Raw genomic sequence first — 16462 nt, 5'->3', positions numbered from 1 at the left:
CTCATCTCAAATCCAGCATTATGCTAGCTGTTTAGTTAGCTTATGTTAGCTACAAACAGTGGAGGAAGTGGTGGGAACTATTAGCTAGCATAGCATCTTATGCTACACGTAGCTAGTAATTGTTACGGTAGATAAAATAAATTTTATTTGCAACAGAAATATGTAAGCATTTGAATAAAATGAAGAGTTTAATAATTTATAAAGTCTGATGTCTAATGTCAACATTGAAAAAGTCATGTTTGCATTAAAATCAGCAATATGTAAAATATATATAGTATATATAAATATATATATAAAAATAAAATATAACATGAAATAATAATAATAATAATAATAAAATATAAAATATACGTTACATAAAATATACATATAAAGTAAGAAATATAGAAAAAGTAATGTTAACACTGAAAAGTGTAGAATTGATTAGAATAATAGAAAAAGGTAACATTAACATGTTACTGTGTCACTTCAAACTCTGTAAAGTAAATGTGAAGCTTTTTTCTCTGTTTTTATGAACCAAACACTTAATCAATTAATAGAGAAAATGATCAGCAGATTAGAATTATTCTAATCATTTGTTAATAAATTAGCTTAACACTTAAATCCTGCTCTTAGATTAATGCATGAGTCATAATATTCTGATGATATCTACTCTACACTACTGCAGTAACAGAAAAACAGTTAATTATATCTGTATAATTAACTGTTTTTCTGTTACTGCAGTAGTGTACCACAGTGTACTATTAGTACTTATACTGCAGTAGAGTACCACAGTGTACTATTACTGTAGTACTAGTACTTCATACTGCAGTACAGGAGTACTCCCTCTGAGGGTACAGTGTGACTGTGAGTAGAGAGTAAATATTGTGGAGGAATGCTCTGAATGATGGGAGAAAGTCTGGCGGCGCCGTGAGCCGTCTGATTGGCTGCCTCCCTCAGGGCCTGCCCTATAAGGACTGGAGCGAGGGAGAGAGGGAGGAGGAGGGAGGGAGGGAGGAGGAGGAGGGAGGGAAGGAGGAGGCCCGGGCCATGTTTGGGATGGAGGGATGGATGGAGGAGGTGCAGGGTTCATAAACTCAGTCGCAGCTCTTCAGACGCTCACTTCTGTCCTGCCCCGCCCCGCACCTCCTCAGGCCTGCACCGCCACGGTAAGACCTCCTGCTCCTCCTGCTCCTGGACCGGCTCCTCTGTCTCCTCCAGCACCTCCACCTCCTGTATCAGCTCTTCTGTCTCCTCCACCTCCTGTATTCCTCTCTTCTCAGTGTGAAAGTGGAAAAAGTGTCTGTTAGATGTACTTTTCTCCTCCATCACCTCCTTCTCCTTCTGTCTCCTCCATCACCTCCTTCTCCTTCTGTCTCCTCCATCACCTCCTTCTCCTTCTGTCTCCTCCATCACCTCCTTCTCCTTCTGTCTCCTCCATCACCTCCTTCTCCTTCTGTCTCCTCCATCACCTCCTTCTCCTGTATCAGCTCTTCTGTCTCCTCCAGCACCTCCTGTACCAGCTCTCCTGTCTCCTCCATCACCTCCTTCTCCTGTATCAGCTCTTCTGTCTCCTCCATCACCTCCTTCTCCTGTATCAGCTCTTCTGTCTCCTCCATCACCTCCTTCTCCTTCTGTCTCCTCCATCACCTCCACCTCCTGTATCAGCTCTCCTGTCTCCTCCATCACCTCCTTCTCCTGTATCAGCTCTTCTGTCTCCTCCATCACCTCCTTCTCCTTCTGTCTCCTCCATCACCTCCTTCTCCTGTATCAGCTCTCCTGTCTCCTCCATCACCTCCTTCTCCTGTATCAGCTCTCCTGTCTCCTCCACCTCCTGTATCAGCTCTCCTGTCTCCTCCATCACCTCCTTTCCTCTCTTCTCAGTGTGAAAGAGGAAAAAGTGTCTGTTAGATGTACTTTTCTGTCTCACCTCCTTCATCACCTCCTCCTGAACTCCTCCATCTCCATCTCTATCTCCATCACCTCCTCTTCTCTGACTCTAACTGTGAGGAGAATGCATCACGTCTTTTTTCTTATTGACATTGCTCCTCTCACCTCCTCTTCTCCTGGAACTTCAAATTCTCTTCCTCCTCATCTGTCAGGTTCTTCTCTCCTCTTTCATCTCTTCACCTCCTTTATTCTGCTCCTCCTTTCATAGTGTAAAGGTGGCAGAACTTTCTCACCTCCTCTTTAAAGGCCACATTTCACCTCCTCACTTCTCCTGCAAGTTTTCTCCTGTCTCCTCTTTGGTCTCCGGCATCATCATCATAATTTCACCTCCTCTTTCACCTCCTTTTACATCCCCCTCCTCTCTTCTCTCACTTTAACCGTTGAAGGATTTGTCTTTCACCTCCTTCTCCATCTCTACACCTCCCTTCCTTTCTCTCCTCCTTTTGATGTAAATGTAGAAAAAATCATTTCACCTCCTCACCTCTAACACCTCCTCCTTCTTGGATCACCTCCTCTCCTCTCAGCTGAACTAAGCAGGTGCATTTCTCCTCCTCCATCATCTTTCTCTCAGTTGTTTTTGTAGAAAAGCTCTCCTTCATCTCCTTCATCTCCTCCTCCCTGTCTTACATCTGTTTCTCCCTTTGCCTCCTTCTCCATAACCTCCACTGCTCCTTCTCCTCCTCTCCCAGTTTGTTCTCCTCCTCTCCTTTATCTTGCACCTGCTGGCTCTTAGAACCAAACCCACCAGACTCCATTCATTAAATGACTGTTTTTAGTTCCTTCTGTTCTGCAGAGTTTCAGCTTGTTTTTAGTGTGTTTTTAGTTTTTAAAGATGTTTTATGATGTTTTATTCAGTTTGTTTTTAGTGTGTTTTTAGTTTTTAAAGATGTTTTATGATGTTTTATGATGTTTGTTTTTAGTGTGTGTAAAATATGTTTTCTGGATCTTTTTCTCCTCTGAGCTGCTGATGTTTGTGTTCAAACTGTGGCTGTTAATAGTTTGAATATTTTGAGTGGAGTTGTGTTGAATGTGAGGTGTTGAGGTGGTTTCTGTCTGCTGGTGCTGAGACGAAGCTTTCGTTGCCTTCAAATATATTTTAAAAACGCAGAAGTTCAAAGTTTTATTAATTTCAAACCACAGGAACACTCATGTTTAATGCATTTAATTATTATCCTGAAATATCATTTAATCTTTTTTAAAGTGAAACAGCAGACAAAAAAAAAAAGAATGTGATTACTTATGATTAAAAGCTTGAATGTTGAATTTAGATTTTCATGGTTTAATTTTCTAAAGATATTAAACTGTTATTATTGATAATAATCAGCTCCTGATGTTAAAAACTATTTAATTGATTCAGTTAAACATGCAGCCAGCAGGGGGCGCTGGACACCAGCCAAAGTTACATTTATGTTATTTTTATATTTATGCTATTATTTCATTTATCTAATTCTTGTGTTAATTTAAAAGTGTTTCTTAACTTAACTATTTTCTTGTTTATTATTTAAATATATTTTTCTATTTATCTAATTATTGATTATGTATTTCTATATTTTTTTAATCACTGTGTCTGGATTTTTGAGGAATAAAAAGTTGATCTAATTTTTACGTTTGTCTTCCTTAAATATCGCAGACGGAAAAATAAAAATAAAGCTCAAATAGACTCATAGAAAACATAAAATACAAAATCAATCAATCAATAAATAATATAAAGAGCTCAATTAGATTAAAAAGGTCAAACCATAGACTGTATATAAATAAAACAAACCGCCGTTTGTGTCACGTGTCAAAACAAAAGTCAGCGACGTTATTTTACGTAACGTGACTTAACTTCAGTGTTTTTACCTGACCTCCATGATGTCACTTCCTGTTTACGTGGTCCTCGTAATGACTTAATTTTTGTCATTTACATGCATTTATCTGACTTTTTAAACTGTCTAATAATAAAACGCCTAACCAGGAAGTTTTCATAACTAACCTCAGAGAAGTAGTCTTGTAGCATAATTGTGAAGAAACTTTGGCTTTTTAACGAAACATAACAGCTTTAGTTCAAATAAGCAACTTTATTTCAGTGAGCGTATGTTAGTTAAAGCTATGTTTAGTTAAATATGAATTAGCCATTAAATCATCTGATCATCAGAAACGCTGACATGAGATCTGATTCATTTAAAATTCCCTAAACTTTATGTTCAGAAACTTTTCTATGAGCTGGAAACAGTTCATTGGTATAAAATGTGTCTCTGAGATATCTTTGCCAGGTCCTCCTCTCTTCTCTCTTCTCTCACTTTATCATCTCCTCCTTTTCTCTCTCACTTTTTTCAATGTAAATGTTGAAAAAACAAAAACTAAAGACTGAAACCTAACCAAGTAAAACCTGAACCATCTATCATCCTCCCTTATCTTCTCTTCTGCTCTTTAACTCAACTTAAACACATTGTTTATAACCCATTATTGCAATTTCTAACCTAAAACATGATGTTTGATTGATGTTTGATTTTGAACTAAACATAAACAGTCATTTTGGCATCGAAACCAACCAGGCTAAATATGAAATGTAATAAAATGTAGCGTCTTTCTGCACAAACAGCTTCTATCTGACATGATGGATGCTGATAAAGGAATGTTTATGATCTGATAATATGTGAAAGTGTTCCCTGTCTGAGCTTGTTTACAGTTCACACTTCAATCAGCTGTTTTTGATGAAAATGACTCATCAGACAGGGAGCGTTAGCTTCATGTGTGGAGGTTGTGGAGCTCCTAAAACCACCTCCGGGTGTGTTTAAAATTGACATGCATCTGTACGTTACATACTGAAACTGTTCAATTTACATCTTAAGATCTATATATTTATTATATTTGATTATTAGATGAGGAGAGAGCAGCAGCAGACTGGACTGAGGGCCCAGTGAGCCCACGCTCTCCTGCCAGGCTCCTGCACAGAAACATCTGATTCCCAGATTTAATGACTAAATATGGTCTGAAGGGACGTCTGTCTCACTGCTGGACAGAGAGACAGACGGGTCAGAGAGAGAGACAGACAGACAGACAGGAGGGAGAGAGAGAGAGAGAGAGAGAGAGAGAGAGAGAGAGAGCATACCAAACACAGGCAGGACGGCGCTCCATGACCTAATTAGGAAGTTTTCCCAGAGTGCTTTGTTCCTGCAGACCTCACAGCTCCATGTTTGGTGTTTTGGACCATCAGAGGTTTCAGATGTTTCTGTAAATCAGCTGATCAAACACACTTTTTTTTATCTTTACTCACATTATAACATGTAGCCAACAGGATGTAGACAGGACTGGAAGACTGCACTACATTATTTAGATAACAGAGCATATTATTGTATGAATATACATTTTATTTAAATATAAAGGTCTCATTTGTTTTGTGTGTTTTTTATGTATTTAATATTTAGAATTTAATAATTTAGGTAAATTAATTTACATTTATTTTTTCATGTCTATTTCTTCATATATTTATATTATATGGTTGTCCTTTGGTTGTTGGCTGTTTTTTATTTTTTATTTTACTTTTATATTTTTTTTTAGTTTATTTTTCATGTATAGAACTCATTTTATTTTATTTTGTATTATTATTATTATTATTATTATTAATAATAATATTATTATTTGTTTTTATTCAATTGAATTGATTTTTTTTTCATTTTACTTATTTGATCTGTGTTCAGGGTGTGAAAACATTTATACAGAAATTAAATAAAAAGTCCCACGCTGTGAGCACATTAAAATCATCCAGTAATGACTAACCCCCCCCCTCCTGTGTGTGTGTGTGTGTGTGTGTGTGTGTGTGTGTGTGTGTGTGTGTGTGTGTGTGTGTGTGCAGTGCGTCTCGGTGTGTAGATTGTCCGGCCCACAGCGCCCCCTGCAGCCATGTGTGATGATGAGGAGAGCACCGCTCTGGTCTGTGATAACGGATCCGGTCTCTGTAAGGCGGGCTTCGCCGGAGACGACGCCCCCAGAGCCGTCTTCCCCTCCATCGTGGGCCGGCCCCGCCACCAGGTGACAGCTGATTGGTCCACACGCAGGGGACGCAATGCTAATGCTAATGCTAATGCTCATTTAACCCTCTATGGTACGGTGTTGCCCTCAGGCAACATACACATTTTTTGGCCTGTCAAATTTCTACAATACAGGTTTTTGAAAGATGCGATACTTTTAAAAAAAGGGGGAGAGTCTAGGGAACCACTAGCAATGCTTTAATTTGTCATCATTTGACCGCCAGGAGGCCATACTGAAACCCTTTTTTGCAGACTTTTCTGAAGGAAACAGCTTTGCACCGTAGGTGACCTTTATTTTTGATAGTTTCATCCACTTAAACTGTTCAAGACATTAATTTCAATGGTTCAATGTTGCCTACAAGCAAAATTCAGACAGGAAACCAGTTGAAAAAGTTCCTTTTATAATGTTATTAAATTTAAAATGTTACGCATTGAAGCTACTGAATCTTTTACACATGTTTATTAAATAAATGATGTGAATGTGTGCACCGTTTTGGGGCAACAAACCCAAAAACCTTCCCAAAAAATGACTATGACATTTCTTCAGATTATGTTTATTTAGTCTATTTTAAGACAAAAAAACACTCCAAACATATTTTTCCTAACTGGCATCATAATGCGTACCATAGAGGGTTAATGGGGAGTGTGTCTATGTTCTCCTCTTTGTATGAGACTGGGGAACATAGGACCCTTTTTCCTTGCTTTTTCCAAAAAGCGTCCTATGTTCCCCAGTCTGTTACTTTTTCCACCATTAGTGCCAAATTCCATGGTAAATAGTCCTAACCCTAACCCTAACCCTATTTAAAAAGCCAAAAATGAACTGCAAAGTAAGCAGAAAGTAGCTGCTTTGAACTTTTCCTTTTTTTTTTTTGTTGGTTATTTATATCTTTGTAACAATTCAGCTGTTAAATGTGTACCTTGTACTGTTCCTCACTTTATTGTACATAAGGACACAAAGATGATTAGTCCTAAAACAACCAATATAGGCTGTTGATATAGATATGTTACACATTTTAACTTATTTCATAGATTGGCCTTTTTGTAGTGCAACACGTCAAGGGGTTAAACTGGCACATGCCTCATGCCATATTTTACAGCATCAGTTCTATGTTTCCCCCTCTGACTGCTGATTTTACGTTATTTCAAACTGTCAGCAGACTGAGGTGGGTAAAGCTAATGCACCATTGGGCTGTGTCCTCATCGCTTGAGCTGTATAGAAGGAAAAAGGAAAGTAAGTTTAGTGCTGCTTGAGCTGAGGATGGTCTGCTGGCCAGAGAGAGAGTCGACCGTAGAGGCTGATAGATTGCGGGAACATAGGACCCTTTTTAGGAAAAAAACGAGCGGGGAACATTGGGATGAGCCCTTTAATGCTAACACTGTAGCCACAGAGACACATTGAAGTAACTAAAATACACAGAAATTAATATTCTACACTGTTTTTTATGATTTATGATGATTTATTTATGATGACAAAAACTGACCCGTCTGTCTGTCTGTCTCTCTCTCTCTCTCTGTCTGTCTGTCTGTCTCTCTCTCTCTCTCTGTCTGTCTCTCTCTGTCTGTCTGTCTGTCTGTCTGTCTCTGTCTGTCTGTCTGTCTGTCTGTCTGTCTCTCTCTGTCTGTCTCTGTCTGTCTGTCTCTCTCTGTCTGTCTGTCTGTCTGTCTGTCTCTGCCTGTCTGTCTGTCTCTCTGTCTGTCTGTCTGTCTCTCTCTGTCTGTCTGTCTGTCTGTCTGTCTCTCTCTATCTGTCTCTCTGTGTCTGTCTGTCTGTCTATCTGTCTCTCTCTGTCTGTCTGCCTGTCTGTCTGTCTGTCTCTCTCTGTCTGCCTGTCTGTCTCTCTGCCTGTCTGTCCCTCAGGGAGTGATGGTGGGTATGGGGCAGAAGGACAGCTACGTGGGGGACGAGGCTCAGAGTAAGAGAGGAATCCTGACGCTGAAATATCCCATCGAACACGGAATCATCACCAACTGGGACGACATGGAGAAGGTCTGACACCCTCATATTAATAACACTCACTGTTTATATTATCAAGAGGAAATAAAATGACATATATTTGTAGTCCAACCCTGAAGCATCACAACGGGGTCTATTGAGAATCAGCCTCTGGGATTTTGGATCATAGCAGAAAATAATCTCTGTGGCAAACATTCATGCTGACACGTTCTGTTCAGCAGGAGAATCTCCATTAATCAACACCACTTTTATGCAGTTTGAAGCGTTGACGCAGCAGACAGAAGTAAAAAGCTAACATTATGCTATAGCTAGCTACCCCACGGTTGCATGACTTCAAAGTCGCTACTGTTAGCTTCAGATGCTCTCTGACACGCTAACCAACCGTTGGAGAAGCTAGTAATTCATTGTTTATTAACCTAATATATGAAAAACGCCACTAGAGACAGAGTTCCTGTCCGTATCCAGTGGGAGGACGTTTAATGTCCCTGTAGTGTCATTTAGCCGCTACAAATGCTAAATTCAAAGGTGGGGGGATTACTTCACCTGTTTTATGTTATACAACAAAACGTGACCATCTCTTCAGCTGGTGTTAACCACAGACATTATTTTTAGGCATCTAGCCAAAAATCCATTCATAATCCGCATGGCCCAGGGCGCTAACATGCTAACTTACTTCCTGGTTTAAGAACTCCTTCCTGTGGCGCCATATAAATGTTATTTAATCCCTCAGTCTCAGTCTCACCAGAACAGAAGGAGGCTAACTAATGTTCATGATCCTCAACGTGACTGTTAGTGTGTAAATATCTAACAACACTTACTGACAATACTTCCAAATGAGACTGCATGCTGATTATTAATCCTGATGAAAGTGATTGGTCAGATCTGTTGCTGATTAAAGTATCTGCTCTGTGATTGGTCAGATCTGTAGCTGATTAAAGTATCTGCTCTGTGATTGGTCAGATCTGTAGCTGATTAAAGTCTCTGCTCTGTGATTGGTCAGATCTGGCACCACTCCTTCTACAACGAGCTGCGAGTGGCTCCAGAGGAACACCCCACCCTGCTGACTGAAGCTCCACTCAACCCCAAAGCCAACAGAGAGAAGATGACTCAGGTACTACTCACAGTACTCAGAGTACTCATAGTACTACTCATTATACTACTGCCAGGTTGGTTTTACATGGTTCCATAAGAACAAACACCATCAGTATCCTTCCTGGTTAATGGTAGAGTACAGGTTGGCCTGTAATACAACAACATCTTTTAGAAACACTGTCTATTCTTTTCAACCTGTTTTCTTATTTAACCAGATTGTCAGATGTGATCAGGTTCATTCCTATGAGACAAGGTCAGCTAATGGTGGTCACATGATGTTACCATGTCCAAAATCAAATGCCTTAAAGAGAACAGTTATTGATCGTGCTATCAGTTATTGGAATAATTGCCCACTGAATATACGTGAACTGAATAGTAAAGTATCTTTTAATTATTACTTGAGAATGCACTATTTAAATTTGTGAGTAGTGAATTAACATATTTACTGTATGAAAGTGAGAATTAATGTAATAGATATGAATGTAATAACTTATTCGGAATGATTTCTGATGACGTATATAATAATGTCTACAATGTTTAATTGTTAAGTGATGTTTGTTTTGTCTTGTGGACCCCAGGAAGACTAGCTCCTCCCACTTTTGGTGACAGCTAATGGGGATCTTTTTAACAATAAACAATAACAATAAATACTTCACCATACTACTGATAGTAATCACAGTGCTCATAGAACTACTCACAATACTCAGAGTACTACTGAATATACATTATATTATAGTACGGTGAACCATAATAAGGTCAATCAGTAATAACAATAAAACTAGTACTATATGAAGTCCTGTATGATTTAAAAATAATTGATTGTAAACATTTTAGTCTAGACGGATTTCAGAATAAAGGCCTCCTCTAAGAAGTGAGGAGCATTTATGGGTACAAGTCAGGAACCGGCCTACTTTACTTATTTCAAGGGTGCTGAGTCCAAAAAAATGGTTCCCAAGCGAAATTTTGAGTTTTTGACCTTCTCATTTGTATATCAATATGGCGGCCAAATTGCCCATCTTGCTCAGTCATTGGACCATTTCCCCTTAGTTTTTTTGTAAGTAGGAAATCAAAGATGAGGAAATTAAGTTTCTGGATCTATAGTCTAGAGTCAGAGCAAGGATATAGTGGAGGCTCAGTGCCTTTTTTATGCATATATATATATATATATATATATATATATATATATATATATATATGCAAAATACCAACTGGAACATTTAAAAGTGATACTGATTGAATATTTATGTCAGCCTTAAAAAAATGACACAAATAATGCTTAATTTCACCTTAAAAATTGGTATTTTGCATATATATATATATATATATATATATATTGGGAACCATTTTTCTGGGGATTCTGCACCCTTGAAATAAGTAAAGTAAGCCGGTTCCTGACTTGTACCCATAAATGCTCCTCACTTTCACTTTTTGGACAATTCCGTCTAGACTATTTACTGAGGCTCTACTGATCAATATGTTTAAATACTAATGTAAAGTCCATGTGTCAGTGGTTGATTGATATCTTGATATTATTTAATATGCAGATCATGTTCGAGACCTTTAACGTTCCGGCCATGTACGTGGCCATCCAGGCCGTCCTGTCCCTGTACGCCTCAGGACGCACCACAGGTTGGACCACACTTCTTCTTCTCTTTCCTTCCTGCAGCAACGTGTGTTCAGTTCTGACCAGCAGCCTGAGGAGTCAATAATGTTAACGTTTATTGCCATTTGGCCAATTAACCCTTTATCTCAGCTGTTCTCAACCTTGGGGTCGGGACCCTAATTGGGGTCGCGAGATGATTTCTGGGGGTCGCCAAATCATTTAGGAAGTCAGCTCTGTCTCCACTGTGTTAAAGAGTTCATGTGTTAATGTGTTTTAGTCTTTTTGGTCATTTAATGTCTTTTTTTTGGTCAGCTTGTGTCTTTTTTTGGTCATTTTGTTTCCTTTTTTGTCATTTTGTGTCTTTTTGGTCATTTTGTGTCTTTTTTGATCATTTTGTGGTCAATTTGTGTCTTTTTTGGTAATTTTGTTTCTTTTTTTCTGAACTTTGCGTGTGAGATTGTGTTCAGTGAGCGGGGGTCGAGGACAACATGCATGTTAAAATGGGGGTCGCGACTCAAAAAGGTTGAGAATAACTGCTTTATCTGGCAAAGAACTATATTTGGTAACTTCTAAATGAGGTCCCCGTGTCTCTCTGTTTGGTCGTAGAACCACATGGATTTCTTCCAGCTAATCAGCAAAGACCAGACTACGTCACAGACAGTGACATCATGACATCTGACCAATCAGTATGATAATAATATAGTAATATTAACTTTACCTCCAATGTAAAAATGAAAAATGTAGAAAAAAAATCTGCATGAAACAGTCGTACAAACAAAAAAAATATAAATTTAGAGAAAAAAGTTGCAAATCTACTAGATTAAAGTGGCAAATCTGCGCAAATAGTTGCAGATTTACGAGAAAAAAGTGGGGAAAAAAACGACTTTTTTCTCGCAGATTCACCACTTTAAATCTCGGGGGGGCCACTTTAATCTTTACTAGATTAAAGTGGCAAATCTCCGCAAAAAGTTGCAGATTTACAGCAGATTCACCACTTTAAATGCCATAAATCTGCACATTTTTTTATCGTAGATTTTCCACTTTAATCTCGTAAACTTTTTTCTCAAAATATTACCCCCCTCCCCTGGTCTGTATGGGTTTTTTTTACACATTCCACAGTCCACATTCTGGCAGTATGTATACTTTCCTCCAATATTCTCTAGGGTTGAAATTTAAAATTTGCACTTTGAAATTTGCACTTATTGAAAGTATATACTTTTTGCGCAGATTTGCCACTTTAATCTAGTAGATTTGCAACTTTTTTCTCGAAATATATATATTTTTTTGTTTGTACAACTGTTTCGTGTAGATTTTTTTTCTACATTTTTCATTTTTACATTGGAGGTAAAGTTAATATTATTATATTATTATCATACTGATTGGTCAAATGTCATGATGTCGCTGTCTGTGACGTAGTCTGGTCTTTGCTGATTGGCTGGAAGAAATCCATGTGGTTCTATGACCAAACAGAGAGACACGGGGACCCATTTTGAAGTTGAAAGTATTTCAATAAGTGCCCTATTCAGGGTTAAAGTCCCAACTCGTTTAAACTTTGAATTATTTCTCTAAGTCAATGTCTAAACTGGTCCAGGCCCACAGTGAGTGAGTGTTTCTGAGCTCTTTGCATGTCGATTACTCAATATGGTGTCTGCGGGAATTTATCCCAGTTTTTTACTAAATTGCACATTTTCACATTTAAGAAGAATCCCCCGTGACCCGTGCGTCTCTGTGCAGGTATCGTGCTGGACTCCGGGGACGGCGTCACCCACAACGTACCGATCTACGAGGGCTACGCTCTGCCTCACGCCATCATGAGGCTGGACCTGGCGGGCCGCGACCTCACCGACTACCTCATGAAGATCCTGACAGAGCGCGGCTACAGCTTCGTCACCACGGGTACCAGCTGTCCCCAGCAGGTCTGATGTTGCCATGGTGACACAGCATCATCTGACTGACACGCCGTGTGTGTGTGTGTGTGTGTGTGTGTGCAGCGGAGAGGGAAATCGTGCGAGACATCAAGGAGAAGCTGTGCTACGTGGCGTTGGATTTTGAGAATGAGATGGGGACGGCGGCCACCTCGTCCTCTCTGGAGAAGAGCTACGAGCTCCCTGACGGACAGGTCATCACCATCGGCAACGAGAGGTTCCGCTGCCCGGAGACGCTGTTCCAGCCGTCCTTCATCGGTCAGACACTAAACACCTAAAAACAACTAAAAAAATTAATTAATCTAAATTAATCGCATTTTAATCGCATGTAAATATCTGACCTGAGAACAGTGAGAAGTCATTTTTTTCACATGGATTTTTAGTATACCATTGAATAATGACTGAATACATAAGCTGAAGCAACAAAAATATTGTTTATTTTTGTTCAAGTCCAACAGACCAGTGACATTTTTGCCATTAAGTGTAGCAATAGCATATTTATAAATAAAGTACATTTCATAAATCCAGGTAGCCTATAGGTAGGTAGACCTTCTGTAAACTAGAATACTTTGGTTTTTGAAGTAAAACACAATCCACGCTAGCTAGCACACTAGCCGCTAGCTGCTATATGTTTAGCATTGAGGTGCTACTTGAGGCTGGATGTGCTGCTATGGTGATATGTGAATTCCTTGTTGCCTAGCAACACAACCATGCTCTTATGGACGCTTCCATCCGTTGGTTTTTAGTAACTAAATGTCCCATCATCCACGGGGCCAACCAAAGGTCTCATCAGCTTCTTCCTTCATGTTCACTGTGGTTTGTTGTTGTCTCAACTCATCAACGCTAGTTGGTGCTCCAGTATAATCGCTCCTCCTGAAACTCATCCAGGGAGAAACGTTCCGCCGTGCAAAAATAACTGCCATTAAAATGCGTCAATTTTTTTAACACGTTAATTTTTGTGTAATTAATTAATCCTAATTAACGCGTTAAAGTCCCGGCTCTACTAAAAACCTTTTGTCTGTCTGTCTGTCTGTCCACCTGCTGGACATTTAGGTCCCTTTGACATATAAAGTCTGGTGGGATTTAGTGGTGAAGTTTTTCATTTAGTGTAGTTTACTTCCACTGTGCTTTATCATGTGCAGCAAGCATTTTAAGCAAATGTCCTTCACCTATTGGACAGAATATATGAGGCTTAAAAAGACTTTCTTTGGTCGGCACCAGAGTTGGTTTGAGCATTCATACCAGCAGAAACCACACAGACCGTCCACCAAAAGCACCGTTATAGTCCGTTCTAACCGGAGCAGAGAGCTCAGGTTCTGTCTCACCTGTGGTCTCCTTCCTGCTGCAGGTATGGAGTCGGCAGGTATCCATGAGACGACCTACAACAGCATCATGAAGTGTGACATCGACATCCGTAAGGACCTGTACGCCAACAACGTGCTGTCTGGAGGGACCACCATGTACCCGGGCATCGCAGACCGCATGCAGAAGGAGATCACGGCTCTGGCCCCGAGCACCATGAAGATCAAGGTCAGTCACAGGAAACACCTCCAGCCAAACATTTAACAAAATAATAATAATATATATCATTATTATTATTATTATTATTATTATTATTATTATTATTATTATATATACTGTTGCTGACATTACTATTATTATTACTATATACTGTAATATACTACTATTATTATTATTTATTATTATATTACTATTATTATTATTATTATTATATATATTTATATATTATATATCATATTATTTTATTAATAATTATTTATAATTATTTTAATTATTTATAATTATTTTAATTATTTATAATTATTTTAATTATTTATAATTTGTTTATTTTATTTTATATTGTTACTATTTATTTATTATTACATATTATATAATATATACTGTACTATTATTACAATTATATACCGTCTAGTCACCATAGCATTGTTGCCATCATATCATCAGTATAATTATAATTACCATCATCTTGCCAAAATACCAACTGATTTTTTTTACTCTTAAGTGTCCTTGTTCCATTCTGTGTTTTTTTCTATTGTTTTTTCTATTGCTACCTCAGTATCTTATTCCATTGTATTTTATTGTATTTTATTGTACTTGAATACCGAACTGCTGTGACAGCCGAATTTCCCTTCGGGGATGAATGAAGTAATCTATCTATCTATCTATCTATCTATCTATCTATCTATCTATCTATCTATCTATCTATCTATCTATCTATCTATCTATCTATCTATCTATCTATCTATCTATCTATCTATCTATCTATCTATCTATCTATCTATCTATCTATCTATCTATCTATCTATCTATCTATCTATCTAAAATATAGCATTAACCCATAAGAACCCAGACCCAAATATCCTTAAAGGAACATTATGGGGACATACCACAGACCAAGTGGACCACATAGAACACATTTATGGTGTTTTTAAAAAAAAAATACTAGCCCTAAATCTGTGATGTGACATAAACGTTACATTGGGTGTTATATATTTCTTATTTTAAAATAAATAAACTAGACATTTTCTGCTTACAGAAACACAAATTTGCCTTTTTCTTTGCATCTCCATAACATATATCAAAATTGTGACAATAAATATGGTCAGAAGAAGTGAAATGCAATACAGGACAAACTATTAATGGGTTAGACTTGTTAAATGGCTTTAATCTGAGATTCTAGAAGATTTAAAGTGTTTGTTACAAGGGTGTCACCATGGGTTCTTATGGGTTAAGGAAGCTCAGTGAAAGAGCCCTGTCTCCAATATTTATAGATTATCATATTGATCATATAATATCAGTTTATTTGAAGATCATAATCTATAATATCTGGTTCCTGTCCTGCAGATCATCGCCCCCCCAGAGAGGAAGTACTCGGTCTGGATCGGCGGCTCCATCCTGGCCTCTCTCTCCACCTTCCAGCAGATGTGGATCAGCAAGCAGGAGTACGACGAGGCGGGGCCGTCCATCGTCCACCGCAAGTGCTTCTAGAAGACCCAGACCCAGTCTGCAGCCCCCCCTCCTCTATTAGTCCTCACTGAGCACCACGACCAGCACACAGCTCCCACGGCAGGTCCCCAGAACACCCACAGGTCCACACAAGCAGGAAGTCAACGGGTTCTGTTTTGTGTTTTTTGGTATTTAGGAAGATGCTAAAGTAAATGTTTTATTCTGAAAGTTGGTAAACCGGAATGATGTGTTTTTGGGGAGCTGAACCTTTGACTTTATTCAGAACTTCATCAGAAAATCTTCAGATTTTCAGCTAAAACATCATCCCCCTCTGCTCACCGTCAAACTGTGAACGTGGCGCCCCCCCCTCGCTCCACCTGTTGTCCCTCCCCCTCGCTCCACCTGTGGCCCCGCCCCCTCGCTCCACCCGTGGCCCCGCCCCCCTATGTCGGTACTGTTTGTCGTCAGAGTGTTTTTATTTTTGATGAATAAAGCTTGAATGTTTCCCGCTGGTGTTATCTTCCATCGCTGAGCACGTCATGTCGATGTCACAGTGTAACGATGATGTCACAGGAGGCGTGGCCTCACGTCACTGTCTGTAACAGCGTGCGCCGCGTGATGGAAGTGACAGATGATTGGCCCACGAAGACAATAAAGAGCTCTCATACAAGAAAACTGTTTTCTCTTTATTTCAACTATTTTAATGATCATTCTGATTCATGTTTTAACCCATAAGACCCAGTTCTCCTTAAAGAGTGTGTTCTATAAATAGACCACATAAAACACATTCCTGAAGTTAAAAAAAAAAAAAAAATACTACCCCTTAATGTCAAAGATCTGTGATGTGACATAAACGTTACAATGGGCGTTTATGGTATTTGTGTTTATAATATTTCTTATTTTAAAATTTAAAAAAAATTGACATTTTCTGCTTACAGAGACACAAATTTGCCTTTTTCTTTTGCATCTCCACAAGATT

At 38.7% G+C, this 16462-nt stretch overlaps 1 protein-coding gene across 1 annotated transcript; it reads left to right on the top strand.

Annotated features, from left to right (window-relative positions):
- The first annotated feature begins 1100 nt into the window (after window positions 1-1100).
- acta2 (actin alpha 2, smooth muscle) lies at window positions 1101-16158 on the top strand. The gene is made up of 9 exons (XM_059324131.1): window positions 1101-1148; window positions 5768-5943; window positions 7801-7929; window positions 8897-9007; window positions 10533-10617; window positions 12326-12487; window positions 12583-12774; window positions 13865-14046; window positions 15382-16158. Exons 2-9 carry the CDS (start codon window positions 5815-5817, stop codon window positions 15523-15525), a joined length of 1134 nt encoding a protein of 377 aa, XP_059180114.1. The 5' UTR covers window positions 1101-1148; window positions 5768-5814; the 3' UTR covers window positions 15526-16158.
- Window positions 16159-16462: the final 304 nt, after the last annotated feature.

The sequence above is a fragment of the Centropristis striata genome, chromosome 21 (genome assembly GCF_030273125.1).
Source record: "Centropristis striata isolate RG_2023a ecotype Rhode Island chromosome 21, C.striata_1.0, whole genome shotgun sequence".
Classification (NCBI taxonomy): domain Eukaryota; kingdom Metazoa; phylum Chordata; class Actinopteri; order Perciformes; family Serranidae; genus Centropristis; species Centropristis striata.
Note: the sequence above shows the minus strand (reverse complement) of the source record. Positions and strands in the feature narration are given on the sequence as shown.